We start from the raw sequence: 23,130 nt of genomic DNA on the forward strand, positions 1-23,130 counted from the left end.
CACTGAGCCATCAAGTTGACACACACAACTAACCCGGGCCCAGCTGGGCGTAACTCAGTGGTTGAGCATCAACCAGGAGATCGTGGTTCGATTCCTGGTCGGGGCACATGCCCAGGTTGCAGGCTCGATCCCCAGCAGGGCGCGTGCAGGAGGCAGCCGGTCAATGACTCTCTCATTGATGTTTCTCTCTCTCTCTCTCTCTCTTCCTTCCTCTCTCTGAAATCAATAAAGATATATTAAAATAAATAAATAATAAAACTCACAAAAAACAACTAACCCTCACAACAGCTAACTTCATAGTCGGAGGTGAGGGACGGGTCTTATTCTGGGCTGACTTACATGCTGTGATGGCAGATGTTTGCTTTTAGAGGCCGGGATGGCTGGACCAGCCCCTCATTGCACAGTGGGCACATGGGAGACAGAGCAAGGCCAGTAGAGTCTTCTCACCGTGTCTGGGGGACCCTGTGTGACTTACACAGTCGGAGCTTCCTGGGGAGATGACAAGTGTCTGGCGGTTCCTCTGAATCTCAAGAAAACAGCAGGGAGAGGGGCCGACGAGTTCTGAACACTCCCTGTGTCCCCACCGCTGCCCCTCCCGTTCAGTACTCACTGCGGGTAAGGACATGTTTCCGTTTTCAGATGAAGGCGAGGCGGCGAGCTGAGCAGGACTCCAGGCCAGGTGCCCGGGGTCTGACTTGCACTTCCCTCTCCCCTGATCCCTACACCTAACTCAGTGTATTAGTTTCCTACGACCGTAACAAATTACCACTCATGTTTATTCCAGTTCTGGAGCCGAAGTCAGAAAGTTTCAATAGGTGGAAACCAAGGTGTTGGCCGGGCCTTGCTCCCCCCGACGCTCTAGGAGGTAACTGGTTCCCACGCCCTTTCCAGCTTCTAAGAGCCCATTCCTTGCAGTGCTGGCTCGGGGCTCCTTCCTCTCTCTCTCTAAAGCCCGTGCTTAGCACCTTCAGTGATTGCTTTTAGGGCCCATCCAGACAGTCCCTATGACCTCTCATCTCAGTCCTTAACTTCTCTGTGAAGTCTCTCTGCCACTTCAGGTGACATTCCCAGGTTCTGGGGGTGAGGACCTGGACGTACTGGGGGAGCGTTATTCGGCCAACCGCACCAGCATGCCCACGGTGTGCTCCAAGGGGTGGTCGGCTACCCCGTTTCACAAGTTTACCTGGGCAAAGAACCTGGTTTGTAAAGCATTTTTGGTGAGGAATGATTAATGCCTGTGGGACACACTTAAGGAAACACTGGCTTATCCTAAAACCAGCCTCCCTCTCGTGGAGAATTTGTATCATGTAGCTCAATTTCCCCCTAGTTTTCTTTTTTCTGTACTACTTTGATTTCCTTTTGAGTTAGAAGCAGAAGGTCCTCTCCTCTGCTTCTGCGGCTACTCTTGTCTCCCAGGTGACTGCTGTTCCTAGGGGCATAACTGCTAACTAGCCCAGCGCTGGGGTGAGGCCCCGTAGAAATGGATTCAACTCAGATCCTTTGATATGCATTTTAAGGTGTCTTTGGTTGATAGATTCCTGGGCTAAAGGTGTTGATAGAAGTTTTTTTGGCGGGGATTGTATTAATGCAAGAAAGAAAAAACAAACTGCCTCACGCTGGCACCCTCTTTTGCAATAGCTGAGAATCCTGATATCCTGTGGCTTTCCAGGGACCCCACATCCAGAGAACGGCAGGCTCTCACCCGGGCAGGCCTTTTACATACAGAAGGTGGCCACTGGGCCCCTTCCTCCTGCTGCCTTTTATTTCATGCACTTTAGGTCCTCTTGCTGCCCCAGGCAAGGGCCTGGCAGAATGAGGGTCCCCATCCATCTGCCACAGAGAAGGGGGAGCCAGGGGGAGCATCCCCGAGTCCTGCCTGCTTCTTCCAAAAGTGGATCCACCCGCTACTCTGAACTGCCTGCTGCTGGGTTGCACTTCCCTCTGGGATAAAACGGCTCCTTGGCTTTTCTTACATCCAAGCCCCAAGGAGACCAGGCCTCTGTAGCTACCCGGTGCTGTGAAAACCATCAGAAATCAGCACGAGCGGTCTTCTCAAGGAAATCAGAGTTCATCACGCACTTGCTATTGTTCCCGCGGTGGCTCCTCACTATGGTTAGAATGCGATCTAAACTCCCAAGGCCCGCAGAGAGCCAGAACTGCCCTGTCACTGGGCTCAGGGGACCGAGGGTTTGCACAGCGAGTGGATTAAAGGCTGGGGCAGAGCCTTGCCACTAGGTGGCTCCGGTTACCAGCAGCATCTGCTTGGGCCTGCAGTGTGTTCCCTTGGGGGACTTGTGACTCAGGATCTACATTTGAACAGGTGATTCCTATGCACAGTAGTTTGCCAGGCTTGTGGAACAATGGTTTTCAACTTCCGTCGCACATTAGGATTACCCAGAGCTTTCAAAACAGATTCTGTCCTGGCCGGTGTGGCTCAGTGGTCAGACCGTCGCCCGAGGACCAAAGGGCTCCGGATTCAATTTCCAGTCAAGGGCACGTAACTCAGTTGCCGGCTCCATCCCCACTGCAGTTGGGGCTTGTGCTGGACGCCGCCAATCGATGCGTCTCTCTCACGTTGGTTTCTCTCTCTCTCCCTCTCCCTCCCTTCCCCTCTCTCTGGAAAGCAGTGGGAAAATATCCTTGGGCAAGGATTAAAAAAATAGAAAACCCCAGAGATTCTCATTTACTTGATCTGGGGTGGGGCCTGGGCAACTGGAATCTTCAAAGGCCTTGCGCAGGTGAGTCTGGTGGCAGCCCAGGCTCAGAACAGTGCTTGGAGCTGTGCCGTCCCTGCCGGCAGCCGCCAGCCACAGGCCGCCGCCTAAGTGTTAGCCCATTACAGTCAAATACAGTTCAGCTCGTCGGTGGTTCTAGCTGCATCTCAGGCCCTCGCAGTGGTGGTTACTGTATGGACAATGGGGGTGGAGAACACTGGTGGCCCCTGAACGGTGGGGGGGCACCCAGGCGCAGTAGAAAATCACTGTAACTTGACTCCACCCTCTGCCCCTGGAAGCCTTGGATTCAGCCAACTGAGGATTGGAAACAGCACTTCCGATCCTCGGCTGGGATACGAAGATACTGTTTTCCATCCTCGGCTGGTTGAATCTGCAGATGTGGAACCTGTGGATTCACAGGGCCAACTGCATTTTTTGAAAGTAAATCTGCACGTAAGCGGACTCACAGTTCTAGCCTGCGGGGCTCCAGCGTGTCAGACATTCTAGAAGGCGGTGCTGGACCAGGGGGAAGGGATGGAGGCCACGTAGTGTTCCACTGGGTCAGGAGAACTTCGGAGGGATGGGGGCTGACCCGGGGTCCTGGAAATCCAGGAGGACCACCTGGCTGCTGACCTCAATGCCATTTCTCTAGCAGGTGGCTCCCGTCCCTCCCACAGCTTGTGCAGGTCCCTGCGTGACTCATTGGAGCCTCTAGAACTTCAGAGGTGTTGTCCCTCCACTCACCGATGGGCAAGCTGAGGCCCAGAGCACACGGCCTCCGTGGGGTGCCCGCGGTGCAGTGGGGAGCCACTGAAGGCTGGAGCTCTCCAACGTCCACCTAACAGCTCAGCATGCGTCTTCCCATAGAAACAGTCTCTCACCAGCCAGAGCAGCAGAGCACAGAGGGACTCAGGACAGTCTTCTCTCCACCAGACAAGGGAATTGAACAGAAACTAGCTGGCCAGGTGGACACTAGCTGGCCAGAGCAACAACCCGGGCTGGACTGTGTCCGGCCCGAGGGTCCCAGGATGCGCAGTTGTGAGGGAACCAGGGAGCTGAATGGGCAGAGCTCCGCGGTCCCCACTTCAGTCACCGCACCCTCTGAGGACTGGGGTTCCTTACAAAACGTGACTTGAGACCATGCTGTGACAAAATGACATAGATGATGGATTACTTGGAAAGCATGCCCTGTTCAGACTGCAAAGGTGAAAACCCGCCAGGTCCCCTACCTGCCCTACTGCCACCTACAGCCTGTGACGGGAAGGAGCCTGCACAGGTGTTCCTTTCTCCCCAGGTGCAATCCCTATCTAACAAAACCCAAACAGAACAAACACACCCTGGCTTATTACACATTCTCAATTACGTTGCTTTTTATTAGGACCCAAACCCCCAACCTTTACCATCACCATCACCATCACCATCACGTCATAAGGGTCCTTGCAATGTAAAAGGATACATGTCACAGCTCATGGAAACCTCCTCACTTCTGTCCACTGCACACTGGTGAGCACTCAGACGAACCCTGGCGAGTGCTGGGATTTGGTCCAACCTCACCAAATGCCCCGGGGCTCCAGGTGGTCCTGCGGCCAAGGCTGACTATCCGTGGCGGCCGACCGAGCTTTCTGCCCCTCAGTGCCTTATCTCCTGTCCTAAGTGACAGGGCACGAAGGGAAATGCATGGACTGCAGACTCAGGCCTGGGGGCCAATCCCATCTCCGATCCTCACAGCTACTGAGCACCTGACATTTGTTTTACAAAATTGTATCAATTTAAATACCCCACATGGCTGGTGGCTACCACGATGGACAACACAGATCTAGACACTTTTGTTGATGTCCTTTGCGGCCAGTTTTCGCAGCAGCAGCCTCCTTTGCTAGTCTCGACGTCCACCCAAACTGCCTTCGCCGTTTATTCGCCGCCTCCTTCCCTGTTCACACCGGTGCGACCCCGCCTCTGCCTCCAAATGTGGGCGCTCACGTTTACCTCCGCGGTTTCCCCTTCTTACGTTTCCTCCATTACTTCAGTTTTTAAGCAACAGCAGCAATCTTCAGTAGAGTTTAAAAAATTGTCACTGTAATCCTAGGTAGTAGTAATCTCAGATCCTAATAGAATTAAGGCTCCTCCTCCGAGCCCCCGTCTTTCACAGCTGCGAAAAGAAACCTAACAGCACAATTAGACGTCTCCCAGCTTCCCCACTGTCCGCACCAGGGGGCGGGGGGCGCTCCATACCTGTGGCCCCTCAAGTAGGAGCAGGCTGCTTATTTTATATTATTTATTTTTAAACATGCTTTTATTGACTTTAGAGAGAAAGGGAGGGAGAGGGAGAGAGAGAGAGAAACAGCAACGATGAGAGTCATTGATCGGCTGCCTCCTGCACGCCCCCGACTGGGGATCGAGCCTGCGACCCCCAGGCTCTTGCCTTGATGAGCCTGCGACCCCCTTGATGTGCCCTGACGGGGAATCAAGCCAGTGACCTCTTGGTTCACGGGACAAAGCCCAACCAACCGAGCCACACCAGCCAGGGCAGGAGCAGGCCACTTATTTTAGATAGAGATTCAACAGGAAATAAGTCATAGAGTCAGGGTTATGTACGAGGCTGATGCCAGATAAATTTTATTATATTTAGAAGAAAAAAAAAGTAAGTGGAAATAAAAGTAAGTCATTCAAAATGAATGAGGGCTTCTAGACACGCCAGCATTCCTTAATGGCAGCATTTGGACCCACTGCCCAAGCCAGTCTTAACCCAGCCCAGATGCTGGAAGGCAGAGCACACAGTTGTGCCCATCAAGCCAAGGAGGGCGATGGAGCCCAGGGCTCCTCTGCTCCGCTTGCTGGGTTCTGGAAAAGAAGGGAGAACAGAAGTTACGGGGGTGGAGGTGGGGGGGGCTCCAGAACGCCGCCACTGTCAACGTCACGAGCCCTTCTGTCCGGTGTCGGGTGTGTGTCAGACCATCTGGTCTGAATGGGTCAGCCCACTCTACGCAGTGTTGTTCGCGGTAGGACTGTTTGGACCTCCAAAACTTCCAGGTAATTGGAGCTGCTGTGCCCTGGGACCTCAGCAGCGTCTCCCTCTTCTTTAAAGATGTAAGTATAGCAAAAAGTGTCTTTCCCCCTCTCTGTCGGCCTACTGTTGACAGTCGTGGCAAGGTGCAGGGCTCCAGAGTCACACTGCCTGGCTCTGAATCCTGGCTTACAGTTTCCACATAGCAGCTCTGTGACCTAAAGAGAGCCTTCACCTTTCTAAGCCATAGTTTCCCCATCTATAAAATGGGATACTATTATCTACATCATAGAATTGTTGGAAGGTTTGAAACAGCAGTATGGAAAATTCTTAGAACAGCAGTCGACACATAGGAAATGCTCTATAAAGGTAAGTTTTGTTATTATTCAATGGTTAGTGAAAGGAGGTAACAGACCTTTCACCTAGCTAAACATCAAGTTACACCCCCTTTCCTTAAAGCTCTGCTGAGAAGGAAGCGTGGCAGTGTCCTGTCCTTTGGTTTCCCGCAGGTGTCGGCGTGCTCTTCTTACCTCCTGTGTAGTAGCCATAGGCATAGAGAACTCGTCCAACAATCCAGGCCAAGCCCAAGCCCGAAACTACTCTCTAAAAAACAAAAGGGGCTACGTTAGTGTCTGCATTCAAGGAGCAGGCAGATCTGTATTAACATCTAGGGTTGACTGCACAACGTTTTAGGGAAAAGTTATACCAGGCCGGTGCGGCTCAGTGGTTGAGCATCAACCCAGGAACCAAGAGGTCACTGGTCCGATTCCAGTCAGGGCACATGCCCAGGCTGTGGGCTCGATCCCCAGGAGGGACGTGCAGGCGGCAGCCGATGGATGATGTTTCTATCTATCTATCTATCTATCTATCTATCTATCTATCTATCTATCTATCTATCATCTATCTATCTATCTATCTATCTATCTATCTATCATCATCTATCCCTTTCCCTTCTTCTTTTTCTAAAAAAATCAATAAAAACATTTTTTTTTTTTTCAGGGCACAAAGTTTTCTTTAATTATTTTTTTGGGGGAAGGGATACCACACTTCTACCCAATTAAGAGAAACATTTTTATCAGTATAGAGGTCTTTTTTTTTAACACCTATCATGCCATGAATTCACAGGGAATAGGTTCCAGCAGCTCAGGCTCCTTTCCATGGGTCCTCACAAAGTGCGCTTCCCTGGGTGGAGCGGGCTGACGCTTCATTTGAACCCAGGTCCCTTTCTTTTCGGCTCCCTTCTTTTTCCGATCATTTTCCTTCCCACGCTTCGGGAAGCTGTCTCGGCTCTTAGAGCGCTTAATATGCTCAATACGCACATTAATTCTCTTGGCAAGAATCTTGCCCTTAACTTGTTTGTTCACAACAATGCCCACCACATGCTGGGTGACACTGTAGACTCCTCCAGGTTTGCCATGGGAACATTTGTGGGGCATTCCTTTTTGAACAGTGCCCATTCCCTTGATGTCCACAGCGTCACCTTTCTTGTAGATGCGCATGTATGTGGCCAAAGAAACAACTCCATGTTTTCTAAAAGGTCTAGAGAACATATAGTGGGTCCCTCTCCTCTTTCCCTTTGTGTTGGTCATTTTGGCTAATTACTGGCAGATGGTGGTTCCGGCCAAAAAGGCAATAAAAACATATTTTAAAAAAAGTTAATTTCCCTCCCTGGGGCCAGGAGTCCCTAACTTTGGTGGGTCATGAACCACAGACACGCCATTCTTGCAGCTGGTGCAGACCAGAGGGCTATGAAGGCTTAGTCCCAGAAGTGGAAACGCCTGCACTCTGGTCGGAATTCAGGTAAGGGGGACACTTCCTGTCCAAGGCAGGGCCTAAAAGGCAAGTAATCAGGCTCAGGAACTGGCTTTATTTAGACAGGTTACAGTGCAGACCAATCCCACGGCCCACAGGGCTACAGTGGCTCTGAGGCCTGCCCACCTGCTAATGGACCATGTCATACACTCAGGTGCCTACAAGTCGGGTCCTCGAGACCAGGTGTCTGCCATCGTAACCTTAGGTGACCCGTGTTTGCTGCATGAATGAATGAATATGCAAAGGAAAACATGGACAGGAGCCTTCTGGAGTCAGACCTGGGTTCAAATTCCGACTCTTCTACCCTATAACTATTTGACCTTGAGAAGGTTACATGGTATCCATGATGCTTCCCTTTATCTGTAAAAAAACAGGGGGAAAAGTTTTCCCCCCCTAAAGTATCTGCCTACTTTAAAGAACTCTATTAGAGCCCAGCCAGTGTGGCGCAGTGGTTAAGTGTCCACCCGTGAACCTGGAGGTCACACTTTGATTCCTGGTCAGGGCACATGCCTGGGTTGCAGGCTTGATCCCAAGCAGGGTGTGTGTGCAGGAGGCAGCTGATCGATGATTCTCTCATCATTGATGTGAGTTCTCTCTCTCTCCCCCTTCCTCTCTCTGAAATAAATAAAAACATATTAAAAATTAAAAAAAAGAAGTCTGTTAGAAGTAACTAAATGAAATTCTTTTAAATATGAGGTGCCAGATGCAGTACGTCATAATTCAGATGAAACCCCTGGGAATAACTTACCGGGTGGTACACACCTCCCACAGCTAGGAAGAATAAGAAAGGCGGGTACACTTCTAACCTGCAAGAGACAGAAAGACACTTTTTTATAAAGTGCCCCATGAAAGTATGTTTAGTAAAACAGAGAGCTCTCACTAAACCCTGACCTGCCCCTGGGATCAGAGGTGACTGAGGAACAGCGAGGAGCCCGCCCGCCTGACAAGCTGACAAGGAAGCTCTTGTAACCCAGAGCGGGGTTCCTTACAGCGCTCGAAGCCCCTCACTCCATGGGGCTGGGAGACTCAATGTCACTTAGAGGGGATGTGCCACACACCCCGTGGAAGGGGGTACAGCACTAGAGAGTGTCTTGAAAAGACTTGAAAGACTATCCAGAACCCCACCATTCTAACTTTGCTTAACAGTCAACCTGTTCAGTCACAGGTTTTTTAAATAATACTTTTAGTGAGTGCCCCTCATCGCCACCATTGCTGCTACACCCAGGGTCCTGCCAGCCGGGGTGCTGGGCAGGGGTGCCCACTCACAGGGCCCACACTCACGTGTTTTGGTGGGCTCGCTGGATGCAGTTGAAGAGGTGCCCATTCTCAGGGTCCATGCTGTACATGGTGGGATACTGTGGACACAGAGGACAGTTCCCGTCAGCTGGATGCTAATCTCTCCTGAGCATCTATGTCGGCTTAAATATCTGCAGTGACGGGCTGGTTCTCAGAGGCAGATCAATAGGGGGCTGATAACATCTGGTAATAAGGGACAGAGGCGGCTTGTGCCAAAGCCATCACTGCCAGTTTCTGACGTGTTCCAGAGACACCCCAGGAAACACTCCTTCCCAAAGTCACCCACCACCATAGCCTTGTGAGGGTCCCCTTAATGGGGAACAGAAACTGTGAGGGTTTTCATGGACACATCCATTAAAAAAAGAAACTGGGTATGGAAACTTTAGAAGCTCTAGACAGGGAGCCTAATTAAAGCTGAACAGAAATAGACGCCCAGACTCGCTCGTCAGAGCCAACGTCAGCAGCTATCCTCTGGACCAGCCAGAACTAAAGGAGGCGTCTGATGGACCCCCTCCCCACGCCCACTGTCGCAGGCCAGGTACACGCAGCGCCACGCACGCTCTGCGTGGGAATGAGAGAATCGCCTGTGGATGCCCTGGCAGGAAACAACACTGCCACTGAGCGTCCCAAGCAAGTAACACCTTCCTGGTGAACAGCTCTGGCGGAGGCAGGCTGTTCTCACGCCAGCCCACCTGGCGTTTCTGCAGAAGAGAGGTGAAACCAGGTAGAAACTACTCCCATTGGCACCCGTATTTCTCACCTGCTTCCTGCTGGAAAGGGTAGAATTTCTAACAGGCCCAGTCCTGAGGCTGCCACCACTGACTACTAAGCCAGCCTCGCCTCTCCCTCCAGGACGGGAAACAAGTCCTCGCCTGGACGCGCCCACGGCGGCACCCGTGAGTTCCCACTCACCTCCACCTTGTACTTCTTGCGGGCCTTGGAGACGTTGATGGCCAGGTGAGCCACCATGATGAAGCTGGCGGCCCCAGTCAGAACCACGAACCCATACTCCTTGGAGAGGACGGCCATCTCGGCTCTGGGAGAGAAACGACAGGTGGGACCAGCCCTGCGGCATACGTGGCAGGAGCAAACGCACACCCGCAGGCCGGAGGGGGGAGCAAGCGATGCTTCGAAGAGGTAGCTGGAGATACTGTGAACGTCACGCAACAGAATTTAAAAACTGCTCAAGGACGAACATTCACATTCACACCAGGTTCACGGCCCCATCGTAGGCTCTCCGCTGTGCCTGGGCCCCTTGGGTGACACCACGTCTATGAGCCCTGTCTACTGCCCGAGCTGCCCCCCCCGGGACGGGGACAGTGGGGAGGCCGTCTCCAGGCTCATCACAGGCAGCACCTGCTGGCCACGCGTCTGGGCCGCCGGCCAGGTAAGCGCGGCTGCTCTCCTGTCACAGCCGCGCGCTTCGGGCCAGTAAAACTCAGCGCATTTGGTTCAGGTCAAAGTCTGCAGGTTGAGAGTCGGCTTCCAGACCCGGGCCTTCGGACAGGGTGCTGGGCTCCCTGGCAGCGTGGGGACCCCTTGTGTCGGTGCAGCGCTTTTCAGGTCCCCTTGATCTCCCCACCCCGTTAGTTCCATTTACACGAGGAGAAGCTCAGCAAGAGGAGGGCAGGGATGGACCCGGGGGCCTGAGGATTCTTCCCCAAGCACAAGCAGCCCAGGCAAAGCATTGGGATTTGGTGGCGTAGTCCTTGACCTCTGTTCTTCGAATTTGCAAGGACTTGGGGTAGGAGAAGCCAAGCAGGACCAAGTGCACTTGAGCAGGTGTTTCTACTGCAGGCAACAAACCCTCAAGAGCGAGTGCTCAGAAATCCACAGTTAGACTCGAGTAGCAGCTCCCCTTCCAGAGCAGGCGTGCAGCCTGGGAGGCTAAACCTAGGGCCGCCACTCCTCTCGCACTTGGCTAAGATGACAGTGGATGGTTTGCAAAGGACTGCATAGTCATCACAGAACAGGAGAGTGCCTGCCCTCCCTGAGGCTCCCTGCGGGAGCTGTAGACACACCACTACAGGCGCCAGAGCAAAGCTGCCCCCCCACACCTCCTTGCACCTGCCAGTGAGGATCCTGTCCTACGCCATGGCAGCCACGCCCCCGACTGCTGGGATCCCTGCTGAAACAGCCACGCTCTGCTAGGGTCACTGCTAAGCTCCCACGAGGGAGGGGTGTATGGGGCACACTGTGCCAAGCACGGACTGTGTGCTTATAGATACCTGTGGGATTGATGAAGCCACCTGCCACTCCAGGTGGCTTTCAGGAACTACCTCCTCCAACTGAAGTAATGCTTGCTACCTGGCACAGTGCCTGGAATAAAGTAGGCACCTTCCCTTTTAGTCCCCCCCACCCTCCCAATGTACCTACTGAAACAATGGAAGCAACTGGAAGTCTGGACTACTTGAGGCGGAGGAGGGAGGTCAGGGCACAGGAAGCTCTGGCCCTGCTGCTGCTGAAAACAAATCCAATGGGGGCTGAAAAAACGGCGAAGGCTAGTTCTTTAGGGAATGAATCAGCTTAATTCCCTCAGGGTGCGATAAAACCTTTATCAATAGCTGAATTCTTTTTTCCTGGGAATCTGTTTCCACACCTTCGAGACTGGCCTTCGGGGTTCAGGCCAGGTGCACACACGGGGAAGGGAGGCAGCTCACCTCCCAGTGGCCACACCCAGGCAGTCACAGCCACACCCAAGCTCTGCCAGCCCTGCCGGCAGATAGCTCCAGGCACAGGCTCCAGAAGCTGATAAGTGGCACCTAACCCCTCCCTGGCAGGAGCACTCCTGCGGGTGGCATGCCACTGCTCTGTGTCACCAGCAACCCTTTTCACCCACCCAACAAGATAAGGTCCTTGCAGGGGGGAACTCTGCTTCTCTGTGGTGCAGGACCTGCAGCCCAGTCCAAGGGCCCGTTCACAGCTCAGCATTCACTATGGTGTGGACTACTTCGCGACTCAAGTGTTTAAGGTTATACATTAAAATTTACGATTTGTATAAATAAAAGTGCATTTAGGTATATATAGGGTGAGGTCAAAGTAGGTTTACAGGTGTTTGTATGGAAAATGATACAATAATTAATAAATAATAGTACAATAAACAATGTGCTTCTCAACTCTCAACTGTAAACCTACTTTGGGCCACCCTGTGTCTGAGAGTATGTGGTCTGTGCTTTGCGCATGGCCGGGGCCGTGCACCATGAAATCACCCGGAACAGCCCGGCAACTGGCTGGCAACACTCCTGATATTCTTCTTACCTTTCAGCTCATTAATTCCACTAGGAATCTGTTCCGGTTCAAAGACATTTACCTCGGCTCCACTGATAATCGCAAACCTAGACACGGTACAGATGTCCAAGCCAAAAGGACTCAGGGAATAACACATGCGCATAAAACACACTATGGGTAACAACAAAAAATGGGGTGTACAAAAATGACCGATGTCGAAACAAGGTTCCTTTATAGCATGTTAGGTAAAAAATAACCTGTATATGCAGTTTCTCAAAGTCATATGCCTGGTAATTTCTAGATGGCTGAGTTATAGATTTTTGCACTTTCTTATAATTTCCAAAGAGAGCAAATATATACCCAAACAGTTATATAAAAATGGCCTGACAATGATGGGTGACGAAGACGCAGGAGCAGGCACGTGCTCTGACGGAGGCAGATGCAGGTGGACGTCTGGCTGGGGTCCTGACATCCACTCTGGGCACGAGGCAGCCTGTAGTGAGAACGCTGCTTGGGGACCAGCGTCTGAGTCAGAACCCGGTCCTCACACTTCCTAGCTGTGTCCTGGGAGAAGCAGTCGCCGTCTCTCCGCAGCCGGCTTCCCCGCTTATTAAGTGGAGAGAGTAACGGTACCCACCCACCCGAGGCCGTGAGGGTGAAGGGAGGAGCAGTCCGTAACCCTGCCGCGATGTCCCACACAGCGAGTGCTCAATAAATGCTATGTATCGAGTCATGTTATATATGTTAATGTTCTGTCAACTGTCTTTGCCCTGATCCAATTATAAAAGGGGATGTCCGAATAAACGAAAATGAATGTACATTTAAGAATTTGTCCTTCAGAATTGCTATTTTAAAGCAGGAAACAAAGCCTAGAGCTACACAGATTCCCCTTCTTTTCTGAACTGAGTAGCAAATATAGGATCTGAAAATTAGGACTCTCCAGGAGGAAGCATCTCACTTGTACCGGCTTCAGAAAAAAGCAAAATGCAGCCATTCTGACCCTCCCTGCACGGGGTGAGCGTGACCGCGGTTCCTGCCCACGCTCACCTGTGCCCGCTGAGCGCCTCTCACGGGCCGGCGCTGACGGGGAGGTGAACAGCCGGACTTGGGTCCCTGCCCTGATGACGCTCATTTCTAGCGGGGAGGGGGGGGAAGCAGGCACATAAGTAAGCAAACAGGAGAACACTACCGTTTCCTTCTCGGGATACTTTGAGGAATTAAGTGAGATAAACTAGGTAATCATCTGACACGAATGCCTGATAAATACTGATCCAAAAGAAAGACACTGTAAATAGTGGCAAGGGTCCACCCAGGTCCCTCCGGGCATGAAGTACTTCCCAAATAAGGAGACACTGACTTTTCTACAAACTATCATGTGCTCTGAGACATTAGTTTTGATGCTGTTTGAAATAGCTTCAGATCTGCCAAAAGGCTGGTCTACTTAGACTCCAGAGGGGTCTGTTTCAGGCGTGGACAGCACACCGAGCCCACGAACTCTGGATTCCTCTGCTCACCCACCACATACAGACAAGCACGTACAGGGTGCTTCGTACACTCCAGGCACTAACAGAGTTTACACAAAGTAACACTCGGTCCCCAGGGCAGCCCCCTGTGGTCGTTACTGTTGTCTAAGTCCCCAAGCTGGCGAGTGCAGAGCTGGGGTCTGAGCGCGGGTCCCCGAGGCGCCACTGCACCAGGCTGCTGGGTCTGCCCCTTCCTCAGGAGTTAGGTCTTCCTTCCCCAGACGGGGAGCAATGAGGAGAAACCTTCATAAAGCTCCCCCCGGGGCCGTGCAGGAGCGACACCCCGGCTCCCCCAGGACAGAGCCAGGGCACAGAGCCGGGTGAGGGGGCAGGGCCAGCATCTTGGGAACACTGCATGCAGGACACGTCCTCTGCAAAGACAGACCGTTTATTTCTTCCTTTCCAACCTGGATGCCTTTTCTTTCTTTTCCCTGCTAGCTCGCGGGCAGGAGCCAACCCAGGGTTGCACAGTAGTGGCTGGAGGTGGCAGTCAGTCTTCCACCATGAAACACGCGTCAGCTGTGGGTGTTGCGTAGGTGCCCCTTTTGAGACCACTGTAAGCAACGTAATTACTTCTATAGTTTTTAAAACAGCAACACCTTGATTGGTAAGTTTTTTATTTATGGAAGTATTTGTTACTAGTCAAACATGATTTTTTGAGGACATACTAGGCTGTGGGAGGAAACTAGGAAGAGTGCTTGAAAGCAGTGGGGGACCGGACGCGGGGGCAGCAGAGCCCCAGGCCACGGTGGGTTTCCAGGGAGGTCAGAGCTCGGGTGTTCTGGTGACCCGGGGGCCTGGAGGTCGGGGGCCAGGTGGGTGGGCAGAGCAGCACTTGGGGCAGTATCTCTTACGTGCAGCTACTGAGAAGACAGGTGGATCTCCAGAAAGCTGCAAAGCCGCACTTTGGGAGTGATCACACTTGGCCTTAAAGTGAGTCTCAGTCCCGAGAGTGCTGGTCTCAGCCCTGAGATATGCTCAGCTCCAGGGCCCGAGGCAGCCACAGGCATGGTGACATTTGGCTCAAGTCCTGGCCTCCAGGAATGTACTGCCGTCTCCCGGAAGCATAACTAGCCCTGCCCTCCTGCTCCTGTCCTGGCCACCACTTGCCTTATCTCGCTGGGGCAGGGGTTCTTTTAGCTACATAGACACCGCCCAGAAAACTCCCTGGGGTCAAGCTCTCTTCCTCCACTGACTCAGGGCCTGGCTGCCAACAGAACTGCCTGGAGCAGCCACCACCCTACAGGGAGCGGAGGCGGCCTTCAGGGACTCAGGCATGACTTCGGAGCCATGGAAGTTACGACTTATCTTTTACTAAAGTAAAATCAATCAAATGTTTTAAGGGAGAGAGGACTCCCCCTTTTAGCTCTCTCTTTGTCCACAGACACAAGGCAGCTTGGACAAGGTTTTTCCATGTGCAAGATTTTTCTTCTCAATTAGACTGCGACCTGCCACTGGTGTCTTTTTTTATCTGGGACAATGACCCAGACTGACCGGGAGCCGTTCCCCAGCGTTCCATGGGAACCCATCCTCCGCATATACGGTTCCTTCTCTACACGGCATGGCAAAAACCAACACTTTCATGAGAGTAACCTGAGGATGGTAACGTGGAGGGCTGCTCTATCATCCCAATGGACGGGAATTCCCGGAGCCCCCAACACTGGGAGGTGGTCGTGCTGGGTCCACTTTGCCGCCTAAAGCACCCCTGGGTGGCTGGCCAGCCTGGGCTCTGCCTCCAGGTGGGTCTATAGTGGAGCAGGCCTCAGAGTCATCTCCCGCAGGGCAGCTGAGCCTCCTGGGCCCATGTGGAGCTGGGTGGAGAAACAGGAGCTGGGAGGAAAGCAGCTTTAGAGCAGTTCCATCTCCACGGTGGGAGGGAGGGGAGGGCAGCCACGGGAGTTCTGTGGTCCGTCTCACACTTCCAGACACCAGGTCTGCATCACACACAGATCTCATCGTGTGTGTCAGCATTTCCAGTGAAGCCAGACTGGAGGGAGAGCACACGGACGCTTAAAAGGGCTAATGACCTGCACAGGAAACGAAAGTCTTCGCCACAACCGCGCTGTCCTTCAGGAGACATTTCTTCAAGGGGAGAAAGTGCCACATGGGTGGAACAGCAGACCAGCTGTGATTTCCCCGGTTACTTATGTGTGTGCAGGTCAGAGTGGGTCTGTCCCGCACCCTGATTCCTCAACCCCTTGTCGGTGCTGCTGGTGGAGCACAGCTCCGAGCTAGGGGGACGGAAGACCTGTCCCTGTTAGAGAGAACTGCGCTATAATCCAAGTATCTTCAGCTTTATAGTTAAGTAGCCACCGCTCGGTCACGTAAATATTCAAGTCTCGCACGTCATGTTAATTCCAGCGCTTTGCAGAGCTGTGAATTCACCCCTGCCTGGGGCAGGAGGGAAGGGCTGGCGTGACGCTCAGGCCCGGTGCGGGTTCCCGGTCGGTGGACGTCTGCAACCGGCTGTTGATACCAGACAGTAGATTACCTGCCGCCGTCTCTCTGGAGGGTGACTGTGAAAAGGCAGTAAACACACGTGCCCGGGGGAACCGAACACACCGGGAACACCGGGAATCCGCTCTTCAGGAGTCTTAGAATAGCGGGTCTGTAACGAGATGGAACCATCCTAGGTTCCTTTGCTGGTGCGGTGATACCTTCCCAGATTCTTGACACAAAAGGCCCCATGGGTGAGAGTTCCCTGACATGGTCACACCTCCCCTAGAAGCCCGGGTCACGCTGGACCACCTGGAGCTCAGCCTCCCAGGAGATGACCCGGGGACAGGCTGCAGGGGATTCTCTGCGGTCTGAAGGCAGCAACCTCAGGGAGGGCGGCAATGGGGAGGAGCCACGGGCGTAGAAGGAAATAAAAACCTCAACAATTCCTTAAATGGGGCTTATCCGTTACAGTCGCTGCCGGACAAACCATTTACCTGTGTGGGATGCCCGCCTGCTGCCCACACCTGCCACCTTCAGTGCTGCTCAGAATGGCTCCTTCCTGCGGCCCCTCCCGAACGCCGTGCTCCGCGGAGGGGCGGGCCACAGGTGACCAGACCGAGAAGGAAAAACAGCCAAGTGAGGGACAGAACACAGGGGGACCATGAGACAGGAGGGATGGAGGGGGTGAAGGCTCTACACGACAGAAGCCATGATGTGAGCGACAGAACTCCGCAATCGCACAGCGGGAGACCGGGAAGGGCTGCACTGATAGGAGAAAGGGAAAGGAGGCCCGAGTGTGGAGCCACGAGGTGAGGAGTTCACCAGTATTAACTCATTAAACCCCTCAGAGCATCCCTATGATATGTTATTACTTCCACTTTGCAGAGGAGGAAACAGCATCAGAGAGGTTAAGTCATTTGCCCAAGGTCACACAGCTATCACAGAGACAGCCTGGATCCACATCATCAGGCAGTCTGGTTCCAGGCTCTGTGCTCTCAGTCCTCCTCAGGCCCTCTCCTGGGCATATTAGCAAGAATAGAAAACTAATAATTAACTCATTCTGTGACTGATTAAAGCCTGAGATCTTTCTAGTTGGGAGGAAAAAAAAAACCAACCCTGGAAAAGGTCCAAAAAGGAACGTTTTAATTTTTAAAAAAATGTTTTTATTGATTTCAGAGAGAGGAAGGGAGAGGGAGAGAGACAGAAACATCAGTGATGAGTCACTGATCAGCTGCCTCCTGCAGGCCCCCTGCTGGGGATCCAGCCCTTAACCTGGGCATGTGCCCCGACCCGGAATCCAACCGTGATCTCCTGGATCATAGGTCGATGCTCAACTACTGAGCCACATAGGCTGGGCTGTTTTAATTTTTTTAAAATGTGTCAGCATTACAGTGTGGCACACGAGGAGAGATTATAAGAAGGAAAAAGATGGAAACTTCTCATCTTTCAGGTATTCAGGTCTGCAAGGAGCAGAGCAGCACAGAAACTGGCACTTCGTTTCTATGAAATGATTTCTACATGGCCTGTCCCTTAACTGGCATTCCACAGGAACTACAATCATAGGGAAACAAAACCCTGATTTCCAGAAGAGGAAAAAAAAATCTCGAATGAATTACACTGACACCACTTGGATTTTCCATCACAAGAAACAGGAGCAGCTGCAGAGTCCCCACTATGGCACCGGCCATTCTGAATGAAGGAAACGCCTGGGCTGCTGGCTGCTGCCCAGGACAGGGGTCTAACTCTCCATGCTTAGCTGTACCAATCGCTCACATTTCCTAGGCTGGAGAAATAAAATATCACTTACTTAAAAAAGTGTACTGCCCTGGCTGCCGTGGCTCAGTGGTTAGAGCGGGAGGTGTCAAGGGCACGATTTCCGGTCAAGGGCACATTCCTGAGTTGTAGGTTCCATCGCGCCTGTAAGGCAACCAATCGAAGTCTCTCGCTCTTTCTCTCTCCCTCCTCCCTCCACTCCACTCTAAGAATCAATTAAAAAAATACTCTCAGGTGAGAATTAACAACAACAATAACAAAATAGCACTAAGACACCAAAATATTATAACCCAACTTCCAGTTAATAAACAGGTCACCCCTGGAAAGAACTCAAGAGGATGTATGATTCCAAACGCTGAAATCCTTAAAGGTATTTGCAAATGTATTTGGAAGACAGTCCAACTGCCCTGCCTCCTCACTGCTTTTCTCCCCACAGATACTTAGGCAGACACTGTAACAGATAGTGTGGAAAACTTGGGAATTCTATTTTACAGAGCAGCTACCTACCTGATAACTGCTAAATTCTTCTTTTTCAAGAGGATAGTATACTCATAAGGAGTATTATATTCTTTTTAAATTTTTTAAATTTTTCTTTTTTAAATATATCTTTATTGATTTCAGAGAGAGGAAAGGAGAGAGAGAGAGAAACATCAATGATGAGAGAGTCATTAATTGAGCCCGCAACCCGGGCATGTGCCCTGACTGGGAATCAAACCCCGATCACCTGGATCCTAGGTCGATGCTCAACCACAGAGCCACGCCCGGTCGGGCTATATTCTTTTTTAAAAATATTTTTATTGATATTTAGAGGGAGAGGAAGGGAGGAGAAAGAATCATTGATGTGAGAGAGAAACATCCAATCGGTTGCCTCCTGCATGCCCCCTACCAGGGATTGAGCCCGAAACCTGGGCAGGTGCCTGACGGGGAATTGCAGGCACCCTTTCAGTGCAGGGGACTACGCCCAACCAACCGAGCCACACTGACCAGGGCATGTAGCACTATATTCTTTTAAACAAATGCTGCTTTAAAAATGAGAAGTCGTTCCTGGTCAGATGTGGTTGGCAATGGTATTCTGAATATGGATTCAGAATATTTAAATATAAATACAGGGAACGGTCTACTTAAATGCAGCTAGCTGTGCAGTAGGCACTAAATTACTTTCCATTTTATTCCAGATTGTTCCAGGGGCTTTTCAGCATTTCTCTGGATAATGGGGTTAACGCCTTCTTTCGCTCAGTCTATCTGCTGTCCTCAAGTAGGAGGTTCCTTTTCAAGACTGTCTTCTCGGAGAGCTAGGCCAGCAGTAGCCACAGTGTCTCCCCCAGCCTTTCTGTTTTATATATAGTAACACGGGTTGGGGAAGGGGGGAGATGCTTGAGAGAATTTTCTATTTTTGTAACACTGTCAGGAAGGAAGCTACACAGAACGTCTTTCCGGGTGTGTGTGTGTGTGTGTGTGTGTGAACAGTATTTGTTTGGAGTTAGATGTTAGTTTTATTTAACTGCTACATTTAACTCCTGGGAGGATAACCATTCTCGATCCTCCTACTCAGATACTAGTGAACCAAATTCACTGAAGCAAATTCACTGAACTATGTAAAACATAGCCTGTAACTGACCAATACCCTAGGGTGCCTCCCAACACTGCAGGCTCTCGGTGATCGAAGCCCTGCTCCAGCCCCAGGCGCGGAGGACGCTAAACGCTGCGGACGTCCCGCGTGACTGCGCCTCGGCCCACAGCACCTCCGCAGAGCAGCAAGTGGCCTTCATCCAGGGCTCCCCTTCTCCAGGTTAGGGGCTGAAGCCCCAGCTCCACCCTCTTTCCTACCCACCCCCTGTCTCTGCTTTCCCTTGACCTCCTTTCCCACACTTGTCCCCTACGCTACAATGTAGCTCCTACCCTCGTGACTCCTGAGGAAAGTGCTAGCAGAAGCCACAACTCAGGGATGACTCACCGTGGAGTCTCCAGCCCCTTTCACCGCCCTGCGCCACGGCCGGGGCGCTCCCTGCAGCTACACCAGAAGGGGGGAAGTTCTCTGAAATCCCAGGCAGAACCTTAAATGAAGATTCCGTCAAAGCAGAGGTAGGAAATGCCCCTCTTAAAGGTTCCAGTGCAAACTAGCAAACGTTTCTGTGGGGCAGGAGGAAAACAAACACGATTCCCGGGGGCCTCCCGAAGGTCCCTAGCAACACTGACACATCCGTAGCGGGCGCCGCGCTCCAGGTCGCTTTAAAGCCGGTGCTACCGGTGGGCCTGCCCTGCCCACTGCCTCGCAGTGTCCGCCCGCCCATTCTCTGCACCAGAGCTGCAGCTGGCCTGTTCCGGCGAGCTCGGGCGGCACAGCGCGGGGACAGGAGAGGAAAGGAGGGGACTTTGGAAGGGTTGACCTTGAGAAAGTCTCTGAATTACAAATGGCACGGCTGGGGCCAGCTTAGACGCTGCAAACCCCCACTCCATCTTGGGGAGGATGCAGGGCAGGTGGAGGGCGAAGGGGATGGAAAGGTAGAAAGAAATCTACCGCCGGGAAGGGGCAGAGCGCGCGCGAGTCTATTCAGCTCGGGAAGGCAGGGATACGGGTGGTGCCCAGCTCAGAAGCTGAAGTGCCCTCGAGGGCCGGCGCGCCTCGCTGCCCACAGGTGCGTGCACTCACCTGGATCTCCCACGAAGGGCTGGTGCAGACCGCAACCGTGCAGCGTGGAGTGTGTGCAGCGCCCAAGGCCTCGGGCGTGAGTGGCGTTGCTCGAGAAGGCCCCGCCCCGCCCCGCCCCGCCCCGCCCGGGCCCGGAGCTCCGCAGCAGAGGCCCCGCCCCAAGGCTCGGCTCCCGGCGCCTCGGCTCCTCCGAGGGTCACCTCCTGGCTTCTCGTTGTGAGCCAGGGACTGAAATTTCTTCCTCCTCGAGGTGTCCACTCCCAAATTTACTTATCTAGTCCCTTCCGCAAATGCCTTTGTTGCCGCCTTTCTAGAGCGACCCCGCCAGCTCATGCGTCCCGAATCGGGTTTAAAGAAGGGTCGCATGTGAGTAATTTCTCCCCAGCACGGCCACCGTAGCGTGCGTCCAGGCGCTCGGGGGCGGGCTAGGCGCAGTCTTGCGGCGCGTGCGCGGACGTAGGCAGCCGCCCGGCGGGGGCGGGGCGGGCCGCACGTGTTCCGGGGCCGGGGCGGCTGCGCTCGGCCGGGGAGCGCTCTAGGGCCGCTCCGGCTTGAGCGTCTCCCTAACTAGTCGGTGTCGCTGTGGGTCGCTGTCGCCGAGAGCCCGAGCCGAGCCCTGCCGCGTGGTGGCCGCGGCCGCCCAGGCGCCCAGCTCTCCGGCTCGGGCCCCGCCCTCGCGGTTCTGTTTCCGGGACCAGGGCGGCACCGCCCCCGGGACCGCAGACCCCGGGTCGCGAGCACGGGCCCCACTGACGTCCAGCCCCGGCGGCGCGGGGGCAGGGGCGCGGGACTGGCCCGGGCGCTGTGACCCCACTTCCCGCCAGGGGCAGGTCCCGCCCTCGCCTCCGGGGGCGCTCGAGGCCCAGCGCGCCTGGGCCCGGGTGCGGGGAGGCAGCGCGGGCCTCGGCCGCTCCGGGCGGTGTTCGCCCTCGGCCGGGCTCCGGTGCCCGCGCTGGAAGCCCTGCGAGGGCGCGTGAAGCCGCCTGTTGCCCGCTCAGGACTCCCGAGCGTCCTCACGCTTCCCCTTAGCCCGGGAAGGCCGCGTTGGCTGTAAAGGGCTTGTTTTGATTGGCGTTGAAAGGAGGGAGGGAGGGAGGGAGGGGGGCATTTGGGCCTCGTCGAGGGAGGTTTTCATGGACGGCATGTGCGTCGCGGGGCTGGGTGGCCGAGGCCGCCACGCGTGTGGGGGGAGCGCGCCGCGGTCAGGCCCTGCTGCCGGCTCCTGGTCCTCGCCTCCCGGCGCCTTGGCCTTGGCCTTCCCGGCACCTTGGCCTTGGCCTTCCTCGCACCTTGGCCTTGGCCTTCCCGGCACCTTGGTCCCGGCCTTCCCCGCACCTTGGCCTTGGCCTTCCCGGCACCTTGGCCCTGGCCTTCCCGGCACCTTGGTCCTGGCCTCCCGGGCTCCAGAACAGCTAGAAATAAGTGCTTGCTGTTGACGCCACCAGCACAAGGTGTTTTTGTTGCAGTTCGAAGGGGGTGAGTCACTTGCTGGCTGTTCTGCAGAAGGAAAGGCAGCCAGAGCGATGGAGGAGTGGCTGAAGAATCTGGGGCGCCATTCCCACTCTCCTTCCCCAGTTTTCCCTGTTTGACCACAGAAAGGGGCTCAGCCACTCAGCACCTTCTTTTAAAACTCATTACAGAAGCAGTGTTTGTCTATTATAGAAATTTTGGGAAACACAGGCTTTTCTAGCCACTCCATTAGAAACTGCAACTTTCTCCTCAAGGCATTTACCCACCTTCCTCGCTTTATTTTGTACCATCTGACATAGTGGGGGATTCAGTTAAGTAATGTGTTTGTGCTCTGGCTCCCTCAGACCCTGAAGGTGTGAGTTGCAGGAAGGTGGTGATGTTGTCTGTTCTGGTATCCCTAGTGCTTTGAAGTGCCTGGCATGCATTGGCACTTGGTAATTGTTCCTGTTGCCGGGCCGCCTGAAATTCCCCGGGATCCTGACTTTTCTATGAAGCCTGGACCTCCAGCCAGGCACTGACTCTGAGAGGCCCGAAGCCTTCCAAGAAGCATCCTACTCAGCAGGGTAGCCAGAGTCAGTTTCATGCAGAACCACTGTACATACTCAGCAGAGGACACCGTCGAAGCCCGCACACCTCGGCTAGGAACTCGGCCTCGCCCCGCCCTCACTCCTTGGCCTGGGGCTCAGTCCTGCAGTGGGATTCCAGAATGGCCACTTATTTAGCTGTGTGATTCTGGGGGAAATGACATAACCTCTCTGAAACTTCTTTGGTCTTTTTATCAGCAAAATTAGTCTACTAACATATATATTTTTTTGGCTGTTGTGCCATAGTAGGCACTTAATGAATGCTGTTATTACTGATTCTTGTTGATGGCACTTCAAAACAGTCCCCTTTCTAGTCCCTCTGCCCTAGTTTAGGACGTAAGTCTCCTCTGACCTGGACAGTCAATGTTTTAACTGGCTTCTCTTTCAAAAATTATCACCCAAACCATCCCAGGTCCCTTTCTGAAGCAAACCCCTTGTTTGATGACTGACCAGTGCCTTTAGGAGGAACTCCAGACACTCAAACAAGGCATCTCAAGATCTTTAACAGTCCAGCCTCAAACTACATTTCCAGAACCCTCTCATTTAACATTAATTTAGTAAACATTTCTGTTATTATTTTTAAAATTATTACTATTTTTTTAATCCTTACTTGAGGACATGTTTGGGGGGCGGAGAGAGA

The 23,130-nt window shown here is 53.2% G+C and overlaps 1 protein-coding gene and 1 pseudogene across 1 annotated transcript; both read right to left on the bottom strand.

Annotated features, from left to right (window-relative positions):
- Window positions 1-5,298: 5,298 nt before the first annotated feature.
- On the bottom strand, window positions 5,299-20,524 carry MGST3 (microsomal glutathione S-transferase 3). The gene is made up of 6 exons (XM_016214073.2): window positions 20,437-20,524; window positions 9,736-9,859; window positions 8,809-8,882; window positions 8,276-8,333; window positions 6,246-6,318; window positions 5,299-5,552 (listed from the first exon to the last, which is right to left on the bottom strand). Exons 2-6 carry the CDS (start codon window positions 9,850-9,852, stop codon window positions 5,416-5,418), a joined length of 459 nt encoding a protein of 152 aa, XP_016069559.1. The 5' UTR covers window positions 9,853-9,859; window positions 20,437-20,524; the 3' UTR covers window positions 5,299-5,415.
- Window positions 6,696-7,447, bottom strand: LOC107537948 (large ribosomal subunit protein eL21 pseudogene; annotated as a pseudogene).
- Window positions 20,525-23,130: the final 2,606 nt, after the last annotated feature.

The sequence above is a fragment of the Miniopterus natalensis genome, chromosome 19, assembly GCF_054644295.1.
Source record: "Miniopterus natalensis isolate mMinNat1 chromosome 19, mMinNat1.hap1, whole genome shotgun sequence".
Classification (NCBI taxonomy): domain Eukaryota; kingdom Metazoa; phylum Chordata; class Mammalia; order Chiroptera; family Miniopteridae; genus Miniopterus; species Miniopterus natalensis.

What these genes read in the sequence shown, in the direction of transcription:
- MGST3 (XM_016214073.2), bottom strand. Translation starts at nt 9,852, where the DNA reads ATGGCCGTCCTCTCCAAGGAGTATGGGTTCGTGGTTCTGACTGGGGCC. An exon ending in GCAAGAAGTACAAGGTGGAG is followed by an intron (nt 8,883 to 9,735) that starts GTGAGTGGGAAC and finishes CTGTGTCCACAG; the next exon opens with TATCCCACCATGTACAGCAT. An exon ending in TGGGAGGTGTGTACCACCCG is followed by an intron (nt 6,319 to 8,275) that starts GTAAGTTATTCC and finishes TTTGTTTTTTAG; the next exon opens with AGAGTAGTTTCGGGCTTGGG.